At 41.0% G+C, this 21478-nt stretch overlaps 1 protein-coding gene across 2 annotated transcripts; it reads right to left on the bottom strand.

The window, feature by feature from the left end:
* Positions 1–1499: 1499 nt before the first annotated feature.
* On the bottom strand, positions 1500–6722 carry NPAS4 (neuronal PAS domain protein 4). Of its 2 annotated transcripts, XM_069738476.1 has the most exons (8): positions 6393–6722; positions 5803–5954; positions 5608–5710; positions 5216–5465; positions 5015–5124; positions 4592–4727; positions 3261–4480; positions 1500–3038 (listed from the first exon to the last, which is right to left on the bottom strand). In XM_069738476.1, the coding sequence occupies exons 1-8, from the start codon at positions 6565–6567 to the stop codon at positions 3013–3015; spliced, it is 2172 nt and encodes a 723-aa protein (XP_069594577.1). In that variant the 5' UTR covers positions 6568–6722; the 3' UTR covers positions 1500–3012. The 2 variants fall into 2 exon arrangements, with proteins under 2 accessions (XP_069594577.1, XP_069594576.1); XM_069738475.1 differs by lacking the exon at positions 1500–3038 and having other exon boundaries at positions 3081–4480.
* Positions 6723–21478: the final 14756 nt, after the last annotated feature.

Below are 21478 nucleotides of genomic sequence, written 5' to 3' on the forward strand. Positions count from 1 at the left end.
TCAACTTCACTGCCCTGTTAAGACCCTAATCAAAGACAAGTGGGTCCAAAGCACCAGAGCCCAATGGTCCTTCATTTCCCAGCCTACACTTTCTCCATTGCACCCTTAAAAGAGCCCTCCCTTTTCCTTGCTGTTGTATGACTCTGGCTTTTCTATGTCTCTGCCTGCTCCGGCCTTTTCCTTTTTTTACTTCTCTACCTTGTTCTTCTCACTCTTCGTGATGTCCTGCTGCACTTTGGGTTTTTCCCCCTCAAAGGCCAAATTTTTTTTGCACGGCGAGGTAACTGCTAGTACTTAACACAAGTCACCCAACTCTCCTCTTCAATCTAAGGTGGGGTACATGACCTCGTCTATTGCTATAACCGACCCCAGAGGTAAATCTTCCAGTAAGAAGTTGATTGATGTCTTTCTATCATACTTGCACATGATGCAGCACTAAATTCCATACTGGTTAACCACTCTGCCCTACATTACTGGGGCCTTGCATGGTGTTTTTGAGACTAGTGAATGAGTCTGTGTGGCTGGTGAGGTCAACCACGGCAAGGTCAAAGAGCTCCCATTCTTGGACACAACACATTGTACTGGAGCAATGAGGGCTTTCTCAGCTATGAAGCCCAACCTTTATGCTCTCCCGGTCTGAAAAGCATCCATCTGATCATTCCTGCACACCTTCATCAAGATTTACAGGCTGTTCATATTTTTTGTTGTTGTCTGAAGCTTCTTTGGACAGCAAGATCCTGCCATGCTGGATTAGCGAACTTTGATCACTCTTTCTGCTGTTGTTTATCCCAAGGACTGCTTTGGGTATCCGTGTACCCCTAAATGCCATGAGCAGAAAAAATAGATTTTTGGAGACCTCATGGTAAAATTTTGTAATCCTGTTCTAACACTATAGGTTAATATTCAAGCCTTGCAACATAACTAGGGCTATCATCCAAGCCAGAAACTCAACTACAGATACCTGTTTCATTCAGTCTTTTTGTCCCTCATTAGTGTAGTGTAGTGTTTGGCTACCTGAATGTGATTCCCATTGAAGCAGCTTTTGGGGTGTACTGTTTTGATTCTAGAGCAGTTCTGCTTTGATGATGTCTGACAGTCGTGATATTTCAAGATGTGTAATGTACTGACGGCAAGAAAATAAAATCTATGTGATGTGTGTGTAATGAAGATGCTTTAGTAACAAGACGTACACGTTTTATCTTTTCATTTCTTTCTTTATCATATCAATAAAAAAAGCACTTTGTACAAGACCAGGACTTAACATCACCAGCCCAACACAATGCAATTTGCCATACACATTAGAAAAATTATACTAATAAATATGTATAACTGTACAAGTCATAGTTTATATTGTCGTCACCGTTACTCTCAAACTTTTGAAAAAACAGCAGTTCAGGAAAAAATATCCTTATACTTAAATCGTAGCAAAATCCTACGTCATCTTTTATGGCACGCCGCCGCACCATAATTTTGATACATGTATTTATTTTTTTTTATTTGATGCTTCTCAGTAAGCATTATCCCTTTTTTTTTTCTTTTTTTTTTTCACACAGAGGTCCGTTTTACATCAAACACTTCCTCATCTCAAGGTGCAATTATCCAAAATATAAATATTTCATGAAAAAGGCACAAGTAATTGTGTACCAGAATTTTAACACTTCAGGTCAATGAGCCCAATACAAGAAATTCAACTTTATAACTTGGCCGATTTGTTAAGGCCAAATATATTGGATAAAGAAATTGAAACACTGGAAATCCATATTGTTCTATACCTCTCTGAAATATACTGCTAGGAATTGCGTATTGGGGAGGGGGGGGTGTTTGTCGCCAAAATTGCACCTTAAATGTAAGGAAGAGAATATTTTCTGGAAATACCTGTCTAGGATTAATGTAACCCCAGTCCTTACTACATTTTGTGAATTACATTTTAGCTTTTTGTGAAACTTTTTTTTTTTTACTTTTAAAATGTAAATACTTTAAAGCCCAAAACAATAACAACAGAAAAAAATAGGTGCAAATGATGTACCTAAAGTAGGATCAGAAGGTCTAAGATTTGTTGGGTAGGAAATAATACAAGCCACCAACCAAGTGGTGATTTTAATTTTTTTTTTCCTCATTTGGAGGCTCTACAGTAAAATTTTACAAAATTTCAGCCAATTAACTCCCCATTTTCAATTTTTGTTTTTCACCCACTTATTGAATCTCAATAACCTTACATGGATCAAATCATACCAGTGATCTCACAAAGCTTGTATATGATTGTTTTTTTTTAGAAATCTTTAGACCTTCTGCCAACATTACTACAGTATGAGATAGAATGTTCTCCGAAAGAGTTGATAAAATCAAAATTGGACAGTCATAGGAATAGGGTAAAATAAAAATAATAAATTGTTATAATATCGGCAAGTATACCATATATCTCTTTTTTTGTTTCACTACGAGTGAATACTTCTTTTTAGTTATGTAAGACTACTTACAACTTCCTTCGCAATATACACCTTTTTGTTCTCTTTCCTACCAATTCTTTAAAAATCCTTTGTTTTATAAATTGACGTGTCGTATAAAATGTTTTAAAACAATGGCCCGTCAACGTTTGTAAGGTTTGAACAAATGTTTCCCATGCGGGAAATTTATATATAATATTTTACAGGTAGAATGTGTAATGTATTTATAGATGATGTCAAATATTTAGATGATGTCATACATTCTGCAATCAGAACGTAAGCTGGTAATGATGGGCCATTGTTTTAGTTTTTTTTTTAACCATTATTTTCGAATTAAAACAAAAGACATCTCTTGTAAACGTGCACAAAATTCAGAGAAAGAGACTAGAGGAATGAAAGAGAAAAAGGGAACAAAACAGTTTTGCGATGAAAGGGAGAGTCGTACGACGCAGAAAGTCGTTCTTTCTCTCCCACGTTGTGCGTCTTGATTTGTTCTTAATTAGGCAGGAAAAATCTGCTCAGAATATGACAATATGCCATACATAGCGAAGTAAGTCACAGACTTATTTCAAAACGAAGGTTTTCCACTTCCATCTGTAAAACAAAAATATAGAAAGGGAATTAGTACATATTTTTCACCAATGATTTTGGATAGTAAAATGGCTCATTTTTCAGTATTCTGTATTGGTGACTAATTCTTAAACTAGTAAGTCACAAACTATGTAATCCTGTTCTATTCATTATAGCTTTGCAATACGCAGTCATATACTTTTTTTTTAATAAATATAACTTTGAAGGCTTGAACTAATAACGTACCATGCTGGAAGCCGTCTTGTAGCTCAATCTGGAGTTGATACAACTCATCGTTAAACCGGTCACATTGAATCTCTGAGGCACCTGCCTCAAGGTCTGTTTTGTAGGACATCAGTTCCTCTAAGAAGTTACATTCTTCTGGCGACAGATCAGTCGTCACGTTCGAAGTCCTGGATGGAGATGTGGAGAGGTCCCCTCCTACTTCATCCTCCTCCAGGGGACTGCAAGGAGACCCCATGGCTGCAAAGGGTGGAGAATCAGGGAAGTCCTTGAAAAGGCTGCAAACCGGATGGCTACCGGTGGGGAGAGATTGTTCTTGACATGTCAGGAAAACAGAAAAGTCAATACTCTTCCAGGATCGAGAAAAGTTAGGATTGATATCTGCATCTGGAAGACTGGCAGGGAGGGAAACACTTCGACATGCCAGTCCATGGCCACTCATAACCACACTCTCAGAGCATGGAATATCTTTAGTAGCCACATTATTGAAGACGTTGGCCAAAGAGCCAATCTGTTTCACTAAGAGATCAATTTCATTCTTCTCTTGCTCTGAATACCTGAAGATTACTTGGTTGATGGGTGATGTCTCTGGGGTCACTAACCCCTCAGGAAGCATTGGTAGATCCACAAAGAGAGGACTTGGTATTTCTGGAACTGTCATGATTGTGCAGTCTCCTCCATCTCCAGGACTATCAGGGGTTGGTGGCAGCTTCTCATAGAGGGAACTGCAGTAGGAGTAATAAAGTTCTGGATTTAGGGTAGTACTGTCCTGATCAGCAGATGTCTGTGGGACACTTTCTGAAGCCCCAAAGAGGAAAGTACAGCTTTGGTGTGGAGTGTATGGAGGAGTGCAAGTAAAATCTTTGGGTGGTGCAGTCCCGGCTTGATCTATCCTGAAGCTCTGATCATATGATGTTGGTTGGTAAAGGGAAAATATAGATTGATTTTCTAATTGTCCTTCAGTGACAACAACATCGTCCATAATTGGTGTAGTATTCTGACACAGGATGGGATCTTCTGGACTGACGGCCACAGGCTCTGAAAACTCGAAGGACTGGCTGATACTTGTAGGTGTGTTTGCAAGAGGAGTGAACACTTGATCTGGGCTGGAAACATCTGCTGGGGAGAGAAGGGTCTCCTGGTAGGAAGGAGCCCCAACTGGGAAAGGAAGTGGAGACTCTTCTGAAGTCAGCTGTTGCCTCAGGCACCAGGCTTCCGAATCACTGAGAATAATTAAAAAATGTTGTTTTAGAAAATGCAATAAGTATAATTAACATATATAAGTATATCATTATATGTGTTAATGAAAAGGAAAAATATTTATGAGATTTTACCTTATTATATAGTTGTAAGATATGATTGGAGCATCGGCGTTTTCCAGTAACATTAGCGAATACACCCATATCCACTGCTGATCTCTTGTCTGCAGACGTAAAACCACTTCTGCTCTGCATTCACCAGATTCACTTACTGCAGAAAAAAAGCAAGACGTCAGATTGATACAGGGTGGAAAATAATTTACTTCTAAGTCCCCTGTATTCCTTCTGATTATATATCTTACACTTGGGCTTTTAATTTGCTATGCCCCTCCCACCCAATATACCTTTGCCCTTCTCAGTCTTTATAGTGTTATTATAATGCCTACTTCATCCTCACTTTGTCTAATCTTCATTGAAATAGATATTGTACTACTAGTATAATGTGATGACGCCCTACATGTAGTACCCCATTTTTATTGCCTAATTATATAAACTTACATAGTCTGTAATGCTGGGTAGACATTTGTGTCACGTCTTCAGGATGTATCAGATTGTACCACGACTTGCAGGCTAAGTCATTTTTCTCAAAACCCAAGTGCAAGAAGGAGCTGCAGAAAAGTGGAAATAAATATGTAAATTAACTCTATTTAACTAAGAAGGCTATAAAAAAATAGGTAGTTGTGCAAAATTATTATTTACCTTTCTGAAACATCCAGAACAGAAAGATCCTTGGCATGGTGGCTCTCAAAGAAGTCCATCAAGAAATGGTTATGAGTGACTTTGGGTTTGGGGTCAAGAGGAATGCAGAAAGCGGTGAAGACTGGATTGGATGACCAATAGGTTCCAGATGGAGCCTGCTGAAACCTTCCCCTTATAAGGACCAACTTGTTGCCTGCGCTCTGCCTTCGCGCGGTCTTTGATGTATTGAACCTGCATCTGAACATTCTCTCTAAAACAACAAAATAAAAGTTGTATGGTATGATTAGTTGGGTAATAGATTAGTCATTATATCAGACCTATAAACTATTCCTATAAACTATTCAATTTTTTTTAAAAAAGGGTACAAAAATACAAGTGCTTTAGATACTTACCACTATCAAGTGATGATGGGAGAGACAACTGGTTCCTCATAACAAAGTGATCAGTGGGGTCAATGATGTCATAAACACTGTCTCCTTGAGCCACCAAATCCACCTGTTAGAGTAAACGCAATGACATGATGAGGCACAGATCCATTGCTTCAATGTCATTTCAACAATGAATAATATCTGAGATTGGATTCTTACCATAGAATGTCCGAGATGATCGGTCACATTTTCAGACACGTATATCAGTTTCCCTTCACTTGTGAAAGTTAACAGGAAGCCAGGAAGGTTGTGTATGAAATCTTGTAAATCTTGACTCGACAGTAGACTTTCCAATTCATTCATCTGTTGACCTGTTGGGCAAAACAGAAATATAGAACATCTTAAAAACCACAATTTCCATACATTCATTGTTACACATTCACAATGGCTTCAACATTCAGGACCTCGGAGAGTGACAAGTGAAGTCTTCTATAATTCAGCACCAAGGACAGCTGCAGCATGATTACGAATGCCCTAGTTCTTGACCATTTTAGTAGGATTGGGCATTGACCAGTTCTTATTGCAATGATTTGATCACACGAGTAATAGGTTTTACCAGCAAATGCAACAGGTATAAATAGGGTCCGGGAAAAGTAGACGCTACAAGAAGTCTGATTCTTTAAGGACTGTCAATGCCACAAAGTTTATGCATTAAACATTCATCTTAAACTAGTGATAAGATAACAATCTATATCTATATAATATACATTTGCAAAAGATCCCCAAATAGTTTCCAAGTAGCGTCTTACCTCTTGAGAAGAAAACAGACTTCCTTGTGTAGATACAAGCAAGTGACATGATGTGCAGGTAGGATAGCCGTACTTTGTCTCCTTCCGAGATAGGAAGAAGATCCTTCAAGTTTCGAATCTCCGCATTAATTTGATCCCTTCTGGCTTTTGATGCACCTTTCGTAGATCTATACATTTTGGATGGGGTCTCTGGGTTGCTGGGTAAGAGTCAGTCCAGAGAGCCCCCTTTCTTCTTGTCTTCGTTTTTTCGTTCTTCTGTTCGTCTTCTCTTCCCGAATATAGTGGTATTCCTGATCAGATTTCCCGATGCTTGTCTCTGGGTTCTGGTTTAAAGAACTGTAGCTCATGTTCTCTTTATATAGTAACTGAGGAGTGTGTGGGCAGGTGAGACGCAATGGGAGGTGGGGGGAGAAGAGTGGAGTTTATCATCAATGGGTTGCATGGTTAGGGAGCTGCCTTTCTCTGCTATTACAGGCGAGCGTCATCAACTCATACAGATGACGCTGAACAACGGGAGAGAAGAAAAAGGAGGGGGTTGAGAAAAAGGAGAGAGGTGGCGGTGGTGGTTGGAGGGGGGGGAGGCTGGAGAGAGCGATTTCTGCAAAGAGCCAAATATCACATTCTGTACCCAATTTGGACAGAAACTGACGACTATGTTGAAAATGCTACATTTCCATCCTATACCAAAACACATTATCTATAACCAGAGGCTTTTAGAATCTCGGTAATCTCATGTCTTTTCCATATACGGACTCTCCATAATACATACAGCCATTGCCTTTACTAGGATGTTCCATTGCATTGAATAATATAAGGATTTACGAACAAAAAAAAGACTACATCTGTATCACTAATTGTGAATGTGGCGGCGAGGATCAGCACTGAATCTTACGTGGACAGACCTTTCCTATTTATGGGAGCTGCAAGGTATTTCAACCATATCAAGCCTAAAATAAATCTAAACCCAATGACGATTGACCGTGGGGTCGGAATAAGAAGAAGGTGTTGTGTGTCACTGTCTATTGATAGAACTGCAGAATATTCTTTCTTCTTGGCAAGAATGATTAATCCTTATTTAAATCTCTCTTTCTCTTTCCTTTTATCTTTCAACCCACGCGTTCCACATTTGGTTATAGAGGGGGAAAAAAAGCATATTTTCATAGGACATGATTAATTCAGCTGCGTTTTTCCACCCCTGCATTTCCTCTTTAGCAGCTGTAAATAGGTATCTGATCCTGATTTTCCTGCCTTTCTATATATTTATGTCTCTCTCTCCCTCTCTCTCTCTCTTTCTCTCTCCCCTTTTATTGTTGAAAGGATAATTAGATGTAGGTTGGAGTGACGACACTGTGTTTTGTGAATGACGGCTTCTTCTTTGCATACTCGCTGTGTTTTATCCATATTTGGTAAGAGCTTAGTATACAGCAGAATTAACCGTATACTGGCCCGGCTTGCAGGGAGCCGCGTTCTGAAATGCTTCAAAGCGGAGCTATTTTTATACACCGCGGCTTTGGCGTGTATCTTGTTGATAAACTGCTCACAGCTTTAAAGGTTTTCGAGCTCAAGATAAGAGACTCTTGATATGGGCCATAGCCATTGTGCTGTATAAGCCCATTATTCCTAGCGGGGGCTTTATAAAAATAGGTTGAAAAGAAGAAGAAATATGAATGAATACGCTCAATGTTTTATCAAAAATACTAAGATAATTTTACGGCTCCTCTATTATAATATTTTTGCCTTTTTTCCTTCTTCGTCAACTATTCTCTAAACTTGGAGTTCACAATATATTCCACTTTCGCAATAAAATGATCATAGCACCGGACATTGCCATATTAGGGTTTTTCTAAATCATCCTATTAGCATTTAGTCTGTGCAACAGGATACACTTAAAGGGATTGCCCATTACTTTTTTTTTTTTAAATTAATGGCCTATCTGATTTATCTGATTGGTGGAGGTGCAACACTCAACACCCCCCACCGATCAACTGTTACCAGCAGTGGCAGCTGGAATGCTACCGGAACAGAGGAGTTCCGCCATTTCTATAGTAACCGCGACTTGGCACTGCAGGTCAACCAATACTCCAATGAATAGGGGTGGGTCTGTAGTACCCAGCCACTATAGTTTTGATGGAGCTGTTGTGTTCCTGCAGCATCCGAGAACTTCCGGAAGGTGACAGTAACAGCTGATCACTATAAAATATTGGCCACAGGTACATTAGCAAAGGAATAAGGGCTAATGTGACATCTGAATCCGTTATTTGCATAAAATAGAAAGGTAATTTCCCAAAATATTGTATGAAAATTTAGCCCAGATATCCTGTTGGTAGGGCACAAGTTCCTTAAAACATTTTTTTTTTTTTGTAGTTTGAGAAAGGTGCCGGTACAACGCTGAAACGCGCTGGTAAATAAATAAACATTTTGGAACACAAAGGCTTCACATTTAGTACAGCGCAGCCCATTCAATATAATATCGTCCTCCTCTACTAAAGTTCCTTTAAAACATACCAGTGATGTGTCAGCTGATTAGAGTAGTTTTAACTTGTTACTTTTCCATCTGGTCAGTTCTTCTTGTTGACATCTTCCGGCCGTGACTTGTCTCTCTACAGAGTTTGCTGCAGAGATCACTGAAAATAACATGTTCACATATATACTATATGTAAAGTTATGGCCTAAAGCGGAGGTCCCCAACTCCAGTCCTCAAGGCCCACCAACAGGTCATGTTTTCAGGATTTCCTTTGCAATGCACAGGTGATGCAATTATTACCTGGGCAAGACTAAGGAAATCCTGAAAACATGACCTGTTGGTGGGCCTTGAGGACTGGAGTTGGGGACCTCTGGCCTAAAGTGTTGGCACTCTTGAAATTATTGCAGAAAACAAAGTATTTTTGTCAGAAAAATATTGCAATTGCACATGTTTTGTTATACATGCGTTTACTTCCTTTGTGTGTATTGGAACAACACAAAAAAAGAAACGGGAAAAACAGGCAAATTGGACATAATTTCACACAAAACTCCAAAAATGGGCTGGACAAAATTGTTGGCACCTTTACAAAATTGTGGGTAAACAACTTTGTTTCAAGCATGTGATGCTTGTTAAGACTCACCTGTGGCAAGTAACAGGTGTGGGCAATATGAAAACCACATCTGAAACCAGATAAAAAGGGGAGAAGTTGACTCAATCTTTGCGTTGTGTGTCTGTGTGTGCCACACTAAGCATGGAGAACAGAAAGAGGAGAAGAGAACTGTCTGAGGACTTGAGAACCAAAATTGTTGAAAAATATCAACAATCTCAAGGTTACAAGTCCATCAACAGAATTCTTGATGTTCCTTTGTCCACAGTGCGCAACATAATCAGGAAATTTACAACCCATGGCACTATAGCTGTTCTCCCTGGACGTGGATATCAGAGAAAAATTGATGAAAGGTTGCAATGCAGGATAGTCTGGATGGCGGATAAGCAGTCCCAATCAAGTTCCAAAGACATTTACGCTATCCTGCAAGCTCAGGGAGAATCAGTGCCAACGTGAACTATCCACCAACATTTGAATTAAATGAAATACTATGGCAGCAGACCCAGGAGGACCCCACTACTGACACAAAGACATAAAAAAGCTAGACTGCAGTTTGCCAAAATGTACGTGAGTAAGCCAAAATCCTTCTGTGAAAGTATCATGTGGACAAATGAGACCAAGATAGAGCTTTTTGGTAAAACACATAATTCTACTGAAATCTGAAAATAGAATGAGGCTAGCGTAAATGTCTTTGGAACTTGATTGGGACTGCTTATCCGCCATCTAGACTATCCTGCATTGCAACCTTTCATCAAAAGAACAAAGTACCTACAATCAAATATGGTGGAGGTTCAAAGATGTTTTGGGGTTGTTTTCCTGCCTCTGGCACTGGGTATCTTCTTGTGTGCAAGGCATCAGTGTCAGAAAGCTGGGTTTGTATCCTAGGTCATGGGTCTTCTAGCAGGACAATGACTCCGAACAGACTTCAAGAAGCACCCAGAAATGGACTGAAACAAAGTTCTGGAGAATTCTGAAATGGCCAGCAATGAGTCCAGATTTAAATCCCATTGAACACCAGTGGAAACATCTCAAAATTGCTGTTGGCAGAAGGCGCCTTCAAATATGACAGTCCTGGAGCAGTTTGCAAAAGAAGATCAAAATTCCAGTTGAGAAGTGTAAGAAGCTGGTTGATGGTTATAGGAAGCGATTATGTACCACACCATCAAATAAACTATTAACCACAGTGCAACCCACCATTCAAAATGTACATTTGTAAGCCAACACTGTTCCCCCCACTAACTATAATTAGCCTCTTTTCCCCATCCAATAAAAATATAAAATAATTAGCTACTGTACTCCTCCTGCCAATTCATTACCAGTCACTCTCTTGTTTCCTAACTACAATCACGTCCGTCCAATTCATTACAATAAAATGCCCACCCTCCCCCAATTCATTACAATCACATGTCCTGTTGTCTCTAATTCATTACCATTACATGTATTCTCTCCCACCCCACCCGTGTTATAATCACCTCCACTATGTTCAAAAACCACCAACTTACTTCTCTAGATGTTCCCCATGGCGTCACTTCCTTGAGCGGCATAGACCTCTTGAAGGCAGCCGAGCTGCAGGAAGGCTCTCTGCCCATCGATACCTGTAGCACAAAAGATTGTGATAAGGGCAATAATTACCCTTACTACAATCCGTCCCTGGCTGCAGCAGTATGGCAGCAGCGTGGGCTTCCTGGGGTCATTGGAGGATTCTCCGATCCTTCCATGCACCACTCCAATGCTGGGCATAAATATGGACTTGGTCCCCACACTGCAGCTGTAACAGCTTCCACTCTTCTGGGAATGATTTTTTACAAGATTTTGGAGGTGTCTGGGGGAATTTTTACTTGTTCTTCCAAAAGAGCCTTTGTGAGGTCATACGGTGATGGTGGATGGGCAGGCAGGCGGCCATGGCTCACAATCTCCGGTTTTCTTCATCCCAAGATTGTTCTTTGTGGTTGAGGTCAGGGCTCAGTGTGGCCAGTTTACTCACCCAACCATGCCTTTATGGACCTTGCTTTGTGCACAGGACACAGTCATGGAGAACAAAATAGGGCCTACCCTAAGTTCTTCTCGCAAAGTTGGAAACAAATAATTTGTCCAAAATGTCTTAGTATGCTTAAGCATTCAATTTTTTTTTCAATAAAACTAAGGGGCCTAAGATAACTTTAAATTACGACACCATATTATCATTCCTCCACCAAGTATTACAGCCAGGACAATGCAGAAGGTAGTATTCTCACATTTTCCAAACCCAAACTCATCAGATGCCAGAGAAGTGTGACCTGTTACTCCACAGAACATATATGCACTGTTCCAGGGTCGAGTGGTGGTGGCATTACATCACTTTTCCCCACACTTGACATTGTGCTTGGTGATGTACGGATGAATGCAGCTGCTAGACCATGGAGACCCATACCATGAAGTCACAGTGCACTGTTTTGGTGTTGTTGTTAAGAGCAGAGGTGGTCTGGCAATTGATGATAAGTCAGCAGAGGCTTATCAACTTTTATTCCTTTTGTTCCTCAGCCCTTGGACGTTGCTCTACAATTATACATTGTCTTCACTTTGTGGCTGAGCTCCTACATTTCCTTTTATTTTTCGATAATACAAATCACAATTGATAATAAGTATTAAGTACAAGGAATACTGACGTGTTACACCGGTGGCTCCTATTACAAGACCCTCTTGGTATCAATGAGTTCTCTAGAACTAGCCATTTTATCGGGAATGTTTCGGGCATGGCGAGGGGCCAGCAATTAATATTTTACACCTCTGGCAATGGGACTGAATGTAAAAACTAAATTCAATGAGTAAGATGTATGTCCCAATACTTTTTTTCCATAGAGTGTATGTTGAGTCATTCGCAGGTACTACACAAAGGAGAATTCTAAAAAGCTTCAACTACAAAGATCATGCCAGAAACATAATTAGTACACCTCTTCAGAAACATTAAGTCCATCTTAATAAAAAAAAAATATGCTGTATGAAATGTGAGGTCAATTTGACATCAGAAGGTAGACCTCTGAGCGGTATTTAATGTGTCATCTTGGAAAATCTGCCCATCAACACACAGATGTCAGAAGAGTTAGATGATTCAGGCAAGTCTGTAATGAAATCCGAGGAATCAAAGATACAGGGACTATCGGGAATTATAATATACCATTGGTTATTTTGGGTATTTATTGTTTGGGGGTCATCTAATATGGTTTGATATGTCTATAACTGGCTTATGCGTTACCTAAAATGGCTTGATATGTCTGTTTTGTACTTATGTGTCAGCATGGATTTCAACATCAATCTAAATTTGTTCTGTTGTGATTATGACCATATTTGAAGATCTCGTTACCCATCGCTTGACCGTTGCAATTAATATTATTTATATTGATTATAAGAGAGATACGATAGTTGGCCTACTTTAATGTGACCGTACACATTAGACTAATGTCGGTTGAGCTGACATCGATTGAATAGCCGACACTCATATCTATGGGGGCATCGGTCAACTGATCGTGGGTGTAGATGTCTACCGAGTATGTCTGATTTTGGACTGCCAATTGCTTCATTCTCCCAGAGATGATTTGCCAACAGAGCTGTCTATCGGCGGCTTTCTCATAGAGAACACAGAGGTTCTCGGCCGAGCAAGTGTTCCTGTGTATGGGAGAGACGGCCAAGATGGCTGTTGGCCAACATATAGTATTTTCGTCACGCACTTACTGTATACACTTTATTTTCTTTTTGAGTGTTTACTTTTTAAGTGTTTGCAGTTGAGTTGATCCCGATATCCTATCGGACTGTGCCGGTTCTCCTTATATACAGGTATTTTATTATAGACTGTGATATGAAAAAGAAAATTGCCCCCAAAATTGTATTTAACACAAAAAATGATTTAAACAAAGATAATCTTCTGATCACACTTTCACTTTTCAAGAGTTGTCCATTTTTGATAACACCCTAAACTATTCTGGAAGGTTCGGCAATCAGCTGTTATCAGGACTGGTACATATTTGGTGCATTATCTTATTTTATCCATAGTATTTAAAATAGATATTTCTCCTATGAAATCTAATATCTACAGTCAGGGTCAGAATGGGGAGTCTGGGGCCCACAGTGGGAATTGACCCTGGGGACCCACCCTACAGCTATATGCAAATATCTGTTAGCCATTATCCTCGATACAGTGGAGCGTCGACTGTAAAACACAGGCGTCTCCTGCACATCTATTGTGCGCCACCATAACTGGGATGTACAATTACGGTAGTTTGCAGTAAAGGTCTTCTTGATGAAAACAATTTATCACCGATTCATAGGTTAGGTAACATAACTTATTGATCTGTGGAATCCGACCAATGGAGCAAAAGCACAAAGAGAGGATTCAGAGATCCTCCAAAAATTAGAAAAAAACAGCAGCAAAACACGGCAGAGGTTCTTACCTGCCTAGGCCCCCAAACAAATGCACTAACAGGATGCAGTGGAACCATGTGGTAAAATAGAAACACAGGTGCAGCATAACCGATGACGCAGCCACTCACCAGCTACCAAACTAATGGAGGGGGTGGCTGCTTGGCACATAGCTGCACATAAAAACTTGTATGTGGTGCTGTTCACACAATGGAGATGCACAGCATCCAGGCAAGCCTAGTAGTGACACCCTTCTATTAGATCAGGCGGGCCTGCCCAGCGCTATCCAAATGCACCCCATGTGCACAGACACCACAGTTTACAAGCAGAAAATGGGCCCAACTGCACCCCGAAAAAAAGTGCAAAAAACACATAAAAAAAATAAATAAATAACCCACGTCAAGGGTCCTCACGCTTATGAGTCCTATCTCTAAACAGCAAAAGCACAAAAAGAGGATTCAGAGATCCTCCAAAAATTAGAAAAATATGGATAGCGCTGGGCAGGCCCGCCTGATCTAATAGAAGGGTGTGCATCTCCATTGTGTGAACAGCGCCGCATCCTGTTAGTGCATTTGTTTGGAGGCCTAGGCAGGTAAGAACCTCTGCCGTGTTTTGCTGCTGTTTTTTCTAATTTTTGGAGGATCTCTGAATCCTCTTTTTGTGCTTTTGCTGTTTAGAGATAGGACTCATAAGCGTGAGGACCCTTGACGTGGGTTATGAGCTTGTGTATTTTGGCCAGAATATAAACCAATACCTCACATAATATATATTTTTTTTTTATGTGTTTTTTGCACTTTTTTTCGGGGTGCAGTTGGGCCCATTTTCTGCTTGTAAACTGTGGTGTCTGTGCACATGGGGTGCATTTGGATAGCGCTGGGCAGGCCCGCCTGATCTAATAGAAGGGTGTCACTACTAGGCCTGCCTGGATGCTGTGCATCTCCATTGTGTGAACAGCGCCACATACAAGTTTTTATGTGCAGCTATGTGCCAAGCAGCCACCCCCTCCATTAGTTTGGTAGCTGGTGAGTGGCTGCGTCATCGGTTATGCTGCACCTGTGTTTCTATTTTACCACATGGGTCCACTGCATCCTGTTAGTGCATTTGTTTGGAGGCCTAGGCAGGTAAGAACCTCTGCCGTGTTTTGCTGCTGTTTTTTCGAATCCGACCATTGGAAAAATGGGGAACTTTTATCCTTGGCAGGGAACTTTTATCCCCATTTTAAAATGAAGTGGCAGATGGGATGTGTGACTGCAGCTCCATTCATCCTCTTTGGAGGCTTCCAAAAAAGCCAAGTGCAGCCATTTAGGGAATGAATGGATCAGTGGTCGAGTCGTACATACTGCTCCATATTAAGGGGGATAAAAGTTGCACATTCTGCAGATCGATGCAGGTCCCAGCAGTCGGACCCTCACCAATCAATAACTTATTATCATTTATCCTTTGGCCATGTTCACACGTTCAGTATTTGGTCAGTATTTTACATCAGTATTTGTAAGCTAAAACCAGGAGTGGAACAATCGGAGGAAAAGTATAATAGAAACACGTCACCACTTCTGCATTTTTCACCCACTCCTGGTTTTGGCTTACAAATACTGATGTAAAATACTGACCAAAAACTGATTGTGTGAACATGGCCTTAGGATAGGCGATTACTTGTTTTCACCATAGAATCCCTGTAAGTGCATAGTTGCTACTGTGTAATAGTCATAGGAGAGGGAAGGGTTAAATGTCCAAGCATTTAATCTCTGTTGGAAATCAAGAATCTTCCCCTTATTGATATCAGAGAGAACAAGTGACCTCCAAACACAACACAATCCTCTATACCAAGACCAATAATACCTCATAAAAGGACTAGGTCACATATTACCACCACATAGTGACCGAAAAATACCACATACAAAGGACAAATACAGTCACACAATCATCCCCAGATCACATATTACCACCACATAGTGACCGAATAATACCACATAAAAGGGACAAATACAGTCATACCATCACCAGATCACATATTACCACTACATAGTGACCAAATAATACCACATACCATGCTCCTCCTCCTCCACATACCATGCTCCTCCTCCTCCACATACCATGCTCCTCCATAGAGTATATCATGGGCGCTACAGAATGCTCCTCCATACAGTACATAATGGGACCAATGTAATGCTGCATACATATAAAACAAAATAAAAATCAAATGATCACCTCTCCCATTCCTGCCACAGGTACAGTATACTCAGCATCCCTTATGACTGCAGTGCTCAAAACAGAGAGGATGATGTCATCACGCGCTGTGATGATGTCATTGAGCCCTCTGCCCTGAGACGTTAGTCGCAGAGTCAGAGGGTGCTGAAGACACAGCAGCTGCCGTGACCAAGGAGAGGTATTTGAGGGGGAACGCTGCTATCACTAGTACGAGGCTCCCCTGACTCACGGGCTCCCCATTTGCCCTGGGCACAAGCATTTACCTTGGTTCACGAGATGGTCTCCTGCGCTGTTAAAGGGCCCGCGTCCCTACAATTTTTTTATTTCTTCCTCCTCTCTCTGGGGCCCACTGGGCATTTCACCGGTGTCCTGGTGGGCCAGTCCGACCCTGTCTACAGTATGTCTGTAGATCATCAAGAGTAGAAGATTACAGCAGGCCAACCCATCCTTGTGACTAGCTATACCCTGCTAGAGCTACTACTCCATGCAACCTCTCACTTCTCCTGATGCCAAAGAAAGCATTTTCCTAAATTCTGACCATGTTTTTTGAAAGCCTTGGCAGAGTTTTGAGAGTTTGAATTACCAAGTCAATTTAAAGGGGATGTCTTCTATATTTTCTTACATGGAAAAGAGACCCATGGGGTATGGGAATTAAAACAACACAAAACTGGCTTCCTCTTCTGTTGAGGGAGCTGACAAGACTGCTGCAGAAAATCAACAGCCACTGATCAACTGCATTCTTCACATTCCATCCAAGCCAAGAAGAAATAATCTCTTTTTAATCTTGGATGGAATATGAAGGTTGCAGCTAATCAGTGACTGCTGGTTGGTAGCAGTGGTCATGTGGCATCCCCCACCAAAAGAGGAAATCGAGAGACCGGCATGGGACACATGCAGTGGTGGATGTCCTGAAACAGCTGCAGATAATCCGTAACAACTGATTAGTTGCATTCTTTATTTTCCATCCAAGCCTTCCAACTTGGATGGAATGTGAAGACTGCAGATAATCAGTGTCTGCTGGTTGGCAGCAGCGGTCACATGACTTAATTCATTGAAAGAGGAAGTCAGAAGACCAGCGCAGGAGAACATGCAGTGGTGCGGCCAAAATATCATGGGTCCGGTGGGTGACTAAATGTTCTTTATTTGTTTTAATATGCCTATGGGCCCAATTTTTAATTAAAAAGTTAGCTGACAACCCCTTAAAATTCTTGACATGGAATGCAAGGTATGGAGACAAGGGTCAGCGGATGCCCTTGTCTGCTAGCCCCCCCCCCCCTTCCGCTCAATACACACAAAGTTTACCAAAAATAGTTTTCCTGTTTTGTAGAACTTAAACTGGGCCTAATGTTGTCACCCCCACATGCCAAACCTGTGACTTTTAATTAATTAATATCAGAGAGAACAAATGACCTCCATACACAACAGAATCCACTATACCAAGACCAATAATATCACATACAGGAAGAAACACCACCACACCATGACCAGACCACATAGTGACCGAATAATACTATATACAAGGGACAAATACCGCCTCACCATGACCAGATCACATATTACCACCACTTGGTGACCAAATAGCACATACAAGGGACAAATACCACAACACCATTTCCAGACCACATATTACCACCACATAGTGACTGAATACTACAATACTGATCAGTAATAAAGAAAAAAAACACAATACTATCACCTTAAGTGCCAGTATTCACAGGAGATCTGTACTTAGTATGCAGTGTCTGTGTAGAGGTAATACAGAGATCACTGGTGGTATTATACACAGGAGCTCTGTATATAATGTATAGGTAATACAGTGATCACTGGTGACATTGTACACAGGACCGCTGTATATAGTGTATAGTGTCAGTGTATAGGTAACACTGACTCACCAGTGACGTCTCTAGATGAAGTCCTTCATTCATCTTTCATCCAGCACAGACTGCCATCATTTCTCCCAGCCAGCACTCGTTTCTGCAGGAAATAACACAGTTATCTCGAGCTCCGCTTGCAGAACACATTACTTAACCCCTTCATGACCCAGCCTATTTTGACCTTAAAGACCTTGCCGTTTTTTGCAATTCTGACCAGTGTCCCTTTATGAGGTAATAACTCAGGAACGCTTCAATGGATCCTAGCGGTTCTGAGATTGTTTTTTCGTGACATATTGGGCTTCATGTTAGTGGTAAATTTAGGTCAATAAATTCTGTGTTTATTTGTGATAAAAACGGAAATTTGGCGAAAATTTTGAAAATTTCACAATTTTCACATTTTGAATTTTTATTCTGTTAAACCAGAGAGGTATGTGACACAAAATAGTTAATAAATAACATTTCCCACACGTCTACTTTACATCAGCACAATTTTGGAAACAAAATTTTTTTTTGCTAGGAAGTTATAAGGGTTAAAATTTGACCAGCGATTTCTCATTTTTACAACGAAATTTACAAAACCATTTTTTTTAGGGACCACCTCACATTTGAAGTCAGTTTGAGGGGTCTATATGGCTGAAAATACCCAAAAGTGACACCATTCTAAAAACTGCACTCCTCAAGGTGCACAAAACCACATTCCAGAAGTTTATTAACCCTTCAGATGCTTCACAGCAGCAGAAGCAACATGGAAGGAAAAAATGAACATTTAACTTTTTAGTCACAAAAATGATTTTTCAGCAACAATTTTTGTATTTTCCCAATGGTAAAAGGAGAAACTGAACCACGAAAGTTGTCCAATTTGTCCTGAGTACGCTGATACCTCATATGTGGGGGTAAACCACTGTTTGGGCGCACGGCAGGGCTTGGAAGGGAAGGAGTGCCATTTGACTTTTTGAATGAAAAATTGGCTGCACTCTTTAGCGGACACCATGTCAAGTTTGGAGAGCCCCCGTGTGCCTAAAAATTGGAGCTCCCCCACAAGTGACCCCATTTTGGAAACTAGACGCCCCAAGGAACTTATCTAGATGCATAGTGAGCCCTTTAAACCCCCAGCTGCTTCACAAATTGATCCGTAAAAATGAAAAAGTACTATTTTTTCACAAAAAAAATTCTTTTAGCCTCAATTTTTTCATTTTCACATGGACAACAGGATAAAATGGATCCTAAAATTTGTTTGGCAATTTCTCCTGAGCACACCGATACCTCACATGTGGGGGTAAACCACTGTTTGGGCACATGGTAAGGCTCGGAAGGGAAGGAGCGCCATTTGACTTTTTGAATGAAAAATTATCTCCATCGTTAGCGGACACCATGTTGCGTTTGGAGAGAACCTGTGTGCTTAAACATTGGAGCTCCCCCACAAGTGACCCCATTTTGGAAACTGGACCCCCCAAGGAACTTATCTAGATGCCTAGTGAGCACTTTAAACCCTCAGGTGCTTCACAAATTGATCCGTAAAAATTAAAAAGTACTTTTTTTTCACAAAAAATTTCTTTTCGCCTCAATTTTTTCATTTTCACATGGGCAATAGGATAAAATGGATCCTAAAATTTGTTGAGCAATTTCTCCCGAGTACGACTATACCTCATATGTGGGGGTAAACCACTGTTTGGGCACACGGCAGGGCTCGGAAGGGAAGGCGCGCCTTTTGACTTTTTGAATGGAAAATTAGCTCCATTTGTTAGCGGACACCATGTCGCATTTGGAGAGCCCCTGTGTGCCTATGCAATGGAGCTCCCCCACAAGTGACCCCATTTTGGAAACTAGACCCCCCAAGGAACTTATCTAGATGCATACTGAGCACTTTAAACCCCCAGGTGCTTCACAGAAGTTTATAATGCAGGGCCATGAAAATAAAAAATAATTTTTCTTTTCTCAAAAATGATTTTTTAGCCTGGAATTTCCTATTTTGCCAATGGTAATAGGAGAAATTGGACCACAAATGTTGTTGTCCAGTTTGTCCTGAGTACGCTGATACCCCATATGTGGGGGTAAACCACTGTTTGGGCGCACGGCAGGGCTCAGAAGGGAAGGCACGCCATTTGGCTTTTTAAATGGAAAATTAGCTCCAATCATTAGCGGACACCATGTCGCGTTTGGAGAGCCCCTGTGTGCCTAAACATTAGAGATCCCCCACAAATGACCCCATTTTGGAAACTAGACCCCCAAAGGAACTAATCTAGATGTGTGGTGAGCACTTTGAACCCTAAAGTGCTTCACAGAAGTTTATAACGCAGAGCCATGAAAAAAAAAAAAAATTCTTTTCTCAAAAATGATTTTTTAGCCCGCAATTTTTTACTTTCCCAATGGTAACAGGAGAAATTTGACCCCAAAAGTTGTTGTCCAGTTTCTCCTGAGTATGCTGATACCCAATATGTGGGGGTAAACCACTGTTTAGGCACATGCTGGGGCTCGGAAGTGAAGTAGTGACGTTTTGAAATGCAGACTTTGATGGAATGCTCTTCGGGCGTCACGTTGCGTTTGCGGAGCCCCTGATGTGGCTAAACAGTAGAAACCCCCCACAAGTGACCCCATTTTGGAAACTAAACCCCCAAAGGAACTTATCTAGATATGTGGTGAGCACTTTCAACCCCCAAGTGCTTTACAGAAGTTTATAACACAGAGCCGTGAAAATAATAAATACGTTTTCTTTCCTCAAAAATAATTTTTTAGCCCAGAATTTTTTATTTTCCCAAGGGTTACAGGAGAAATTGGACCCCAAAAGTTGTTGTCCAGTTTCTCCTGAGTACGCTGATACCCCATGTGTGGGGGTAAACCACTGTTTGGGCACACGTCGGGGCTCAGAAGGGAAGTAGTGACTTTTGAAATGCAGACTTTGATGGAATGGTCTGCGGACGTCATGTTGCGTTTGCAGAGCCCCTGGTGTGCCTAAACAGTAGAAACCTCCCACAAGTGACCCCATTTTGGAAACTAGACCCCCCAAGGAACTTATCTAGATATGTGGTGAGCACTTTGAACCCCCAAGTGCTTCACAGACGTTTACAACGCAGAGCCGTGAAAATAAAAAATAATTTTTCTTTCCTCAAAAATGATGTTTTAGCAAGCAATTTTTTATTTTCTCAAGGGTAACAGGAGAAATTGGACCCCAGTAATTGTTGCGCAGTTTGTCCTGAGTATGCTGGTACCCCATATGTGGGGGTAAACCACTGTTTGGGTGCACGTCGGGGCTCGGAAGTGAGGGAGCACCATTTGACTTTTTGAATACAAGATTGGCTGGAATCAATGGTGGCGCCATGTTGCGTTTGGAGACCCCCTGATGTGCCTAAAAAGTGGAAACCCCTCAATTCTAACTCCAACACACCCCTAACCCTTATCCCAACTGTAGCCGTAACCCTAATCACAACCCTAACCCCAACACACCCGTAACCCCAACACACCCCTAACCCTAACCACAACCCTAATTCCAACCCAACCCTAAGGCTATGTGCCAACGTTGCGGATTCGTATGAGATTTTTCAGC

The sequence above is a fragment of the Ranitomeya imitator genome, chromosome 9 (assembly GCF_032444005.1).
Source record: "Ranitomeya imitator isolate aRanImi1 chromosome 9, aRanImi1.pri, whole genome shotgun sequence".
In the NCBI taxonomy this organism is placed as follows: Eukaryota; Metazoa; Chordata; class Amphibia; order Anura; family Dendrobatidae; genus Ranitomeya; species Ranitomeya imitator.

Bases quoted from the DNA above. Each gene is read 5' to 3' on its own strand.
- NPAS4 (XM_069738475.1), bottom strand. From the start codon at position 6,567: ATGTATAGATCTACGAAAGGTGCATCAAAAGCCAGAAGGGATCAAATT. The intron at 5,711-5,802 runs GTAAGAATCCAA...TTACTCTAACAG, and splicing joins ATCATCTCGGACATTCTATG to GTGGATTTGGTGGCTCAAGG. The intron at 5,466-5,607 runs GTAAGTATCTAA...TTGTTGTTTTAG, and splicing joins CCCATCATCACTTGATAGTG to AGAGAATGTTCAGATGCAGG.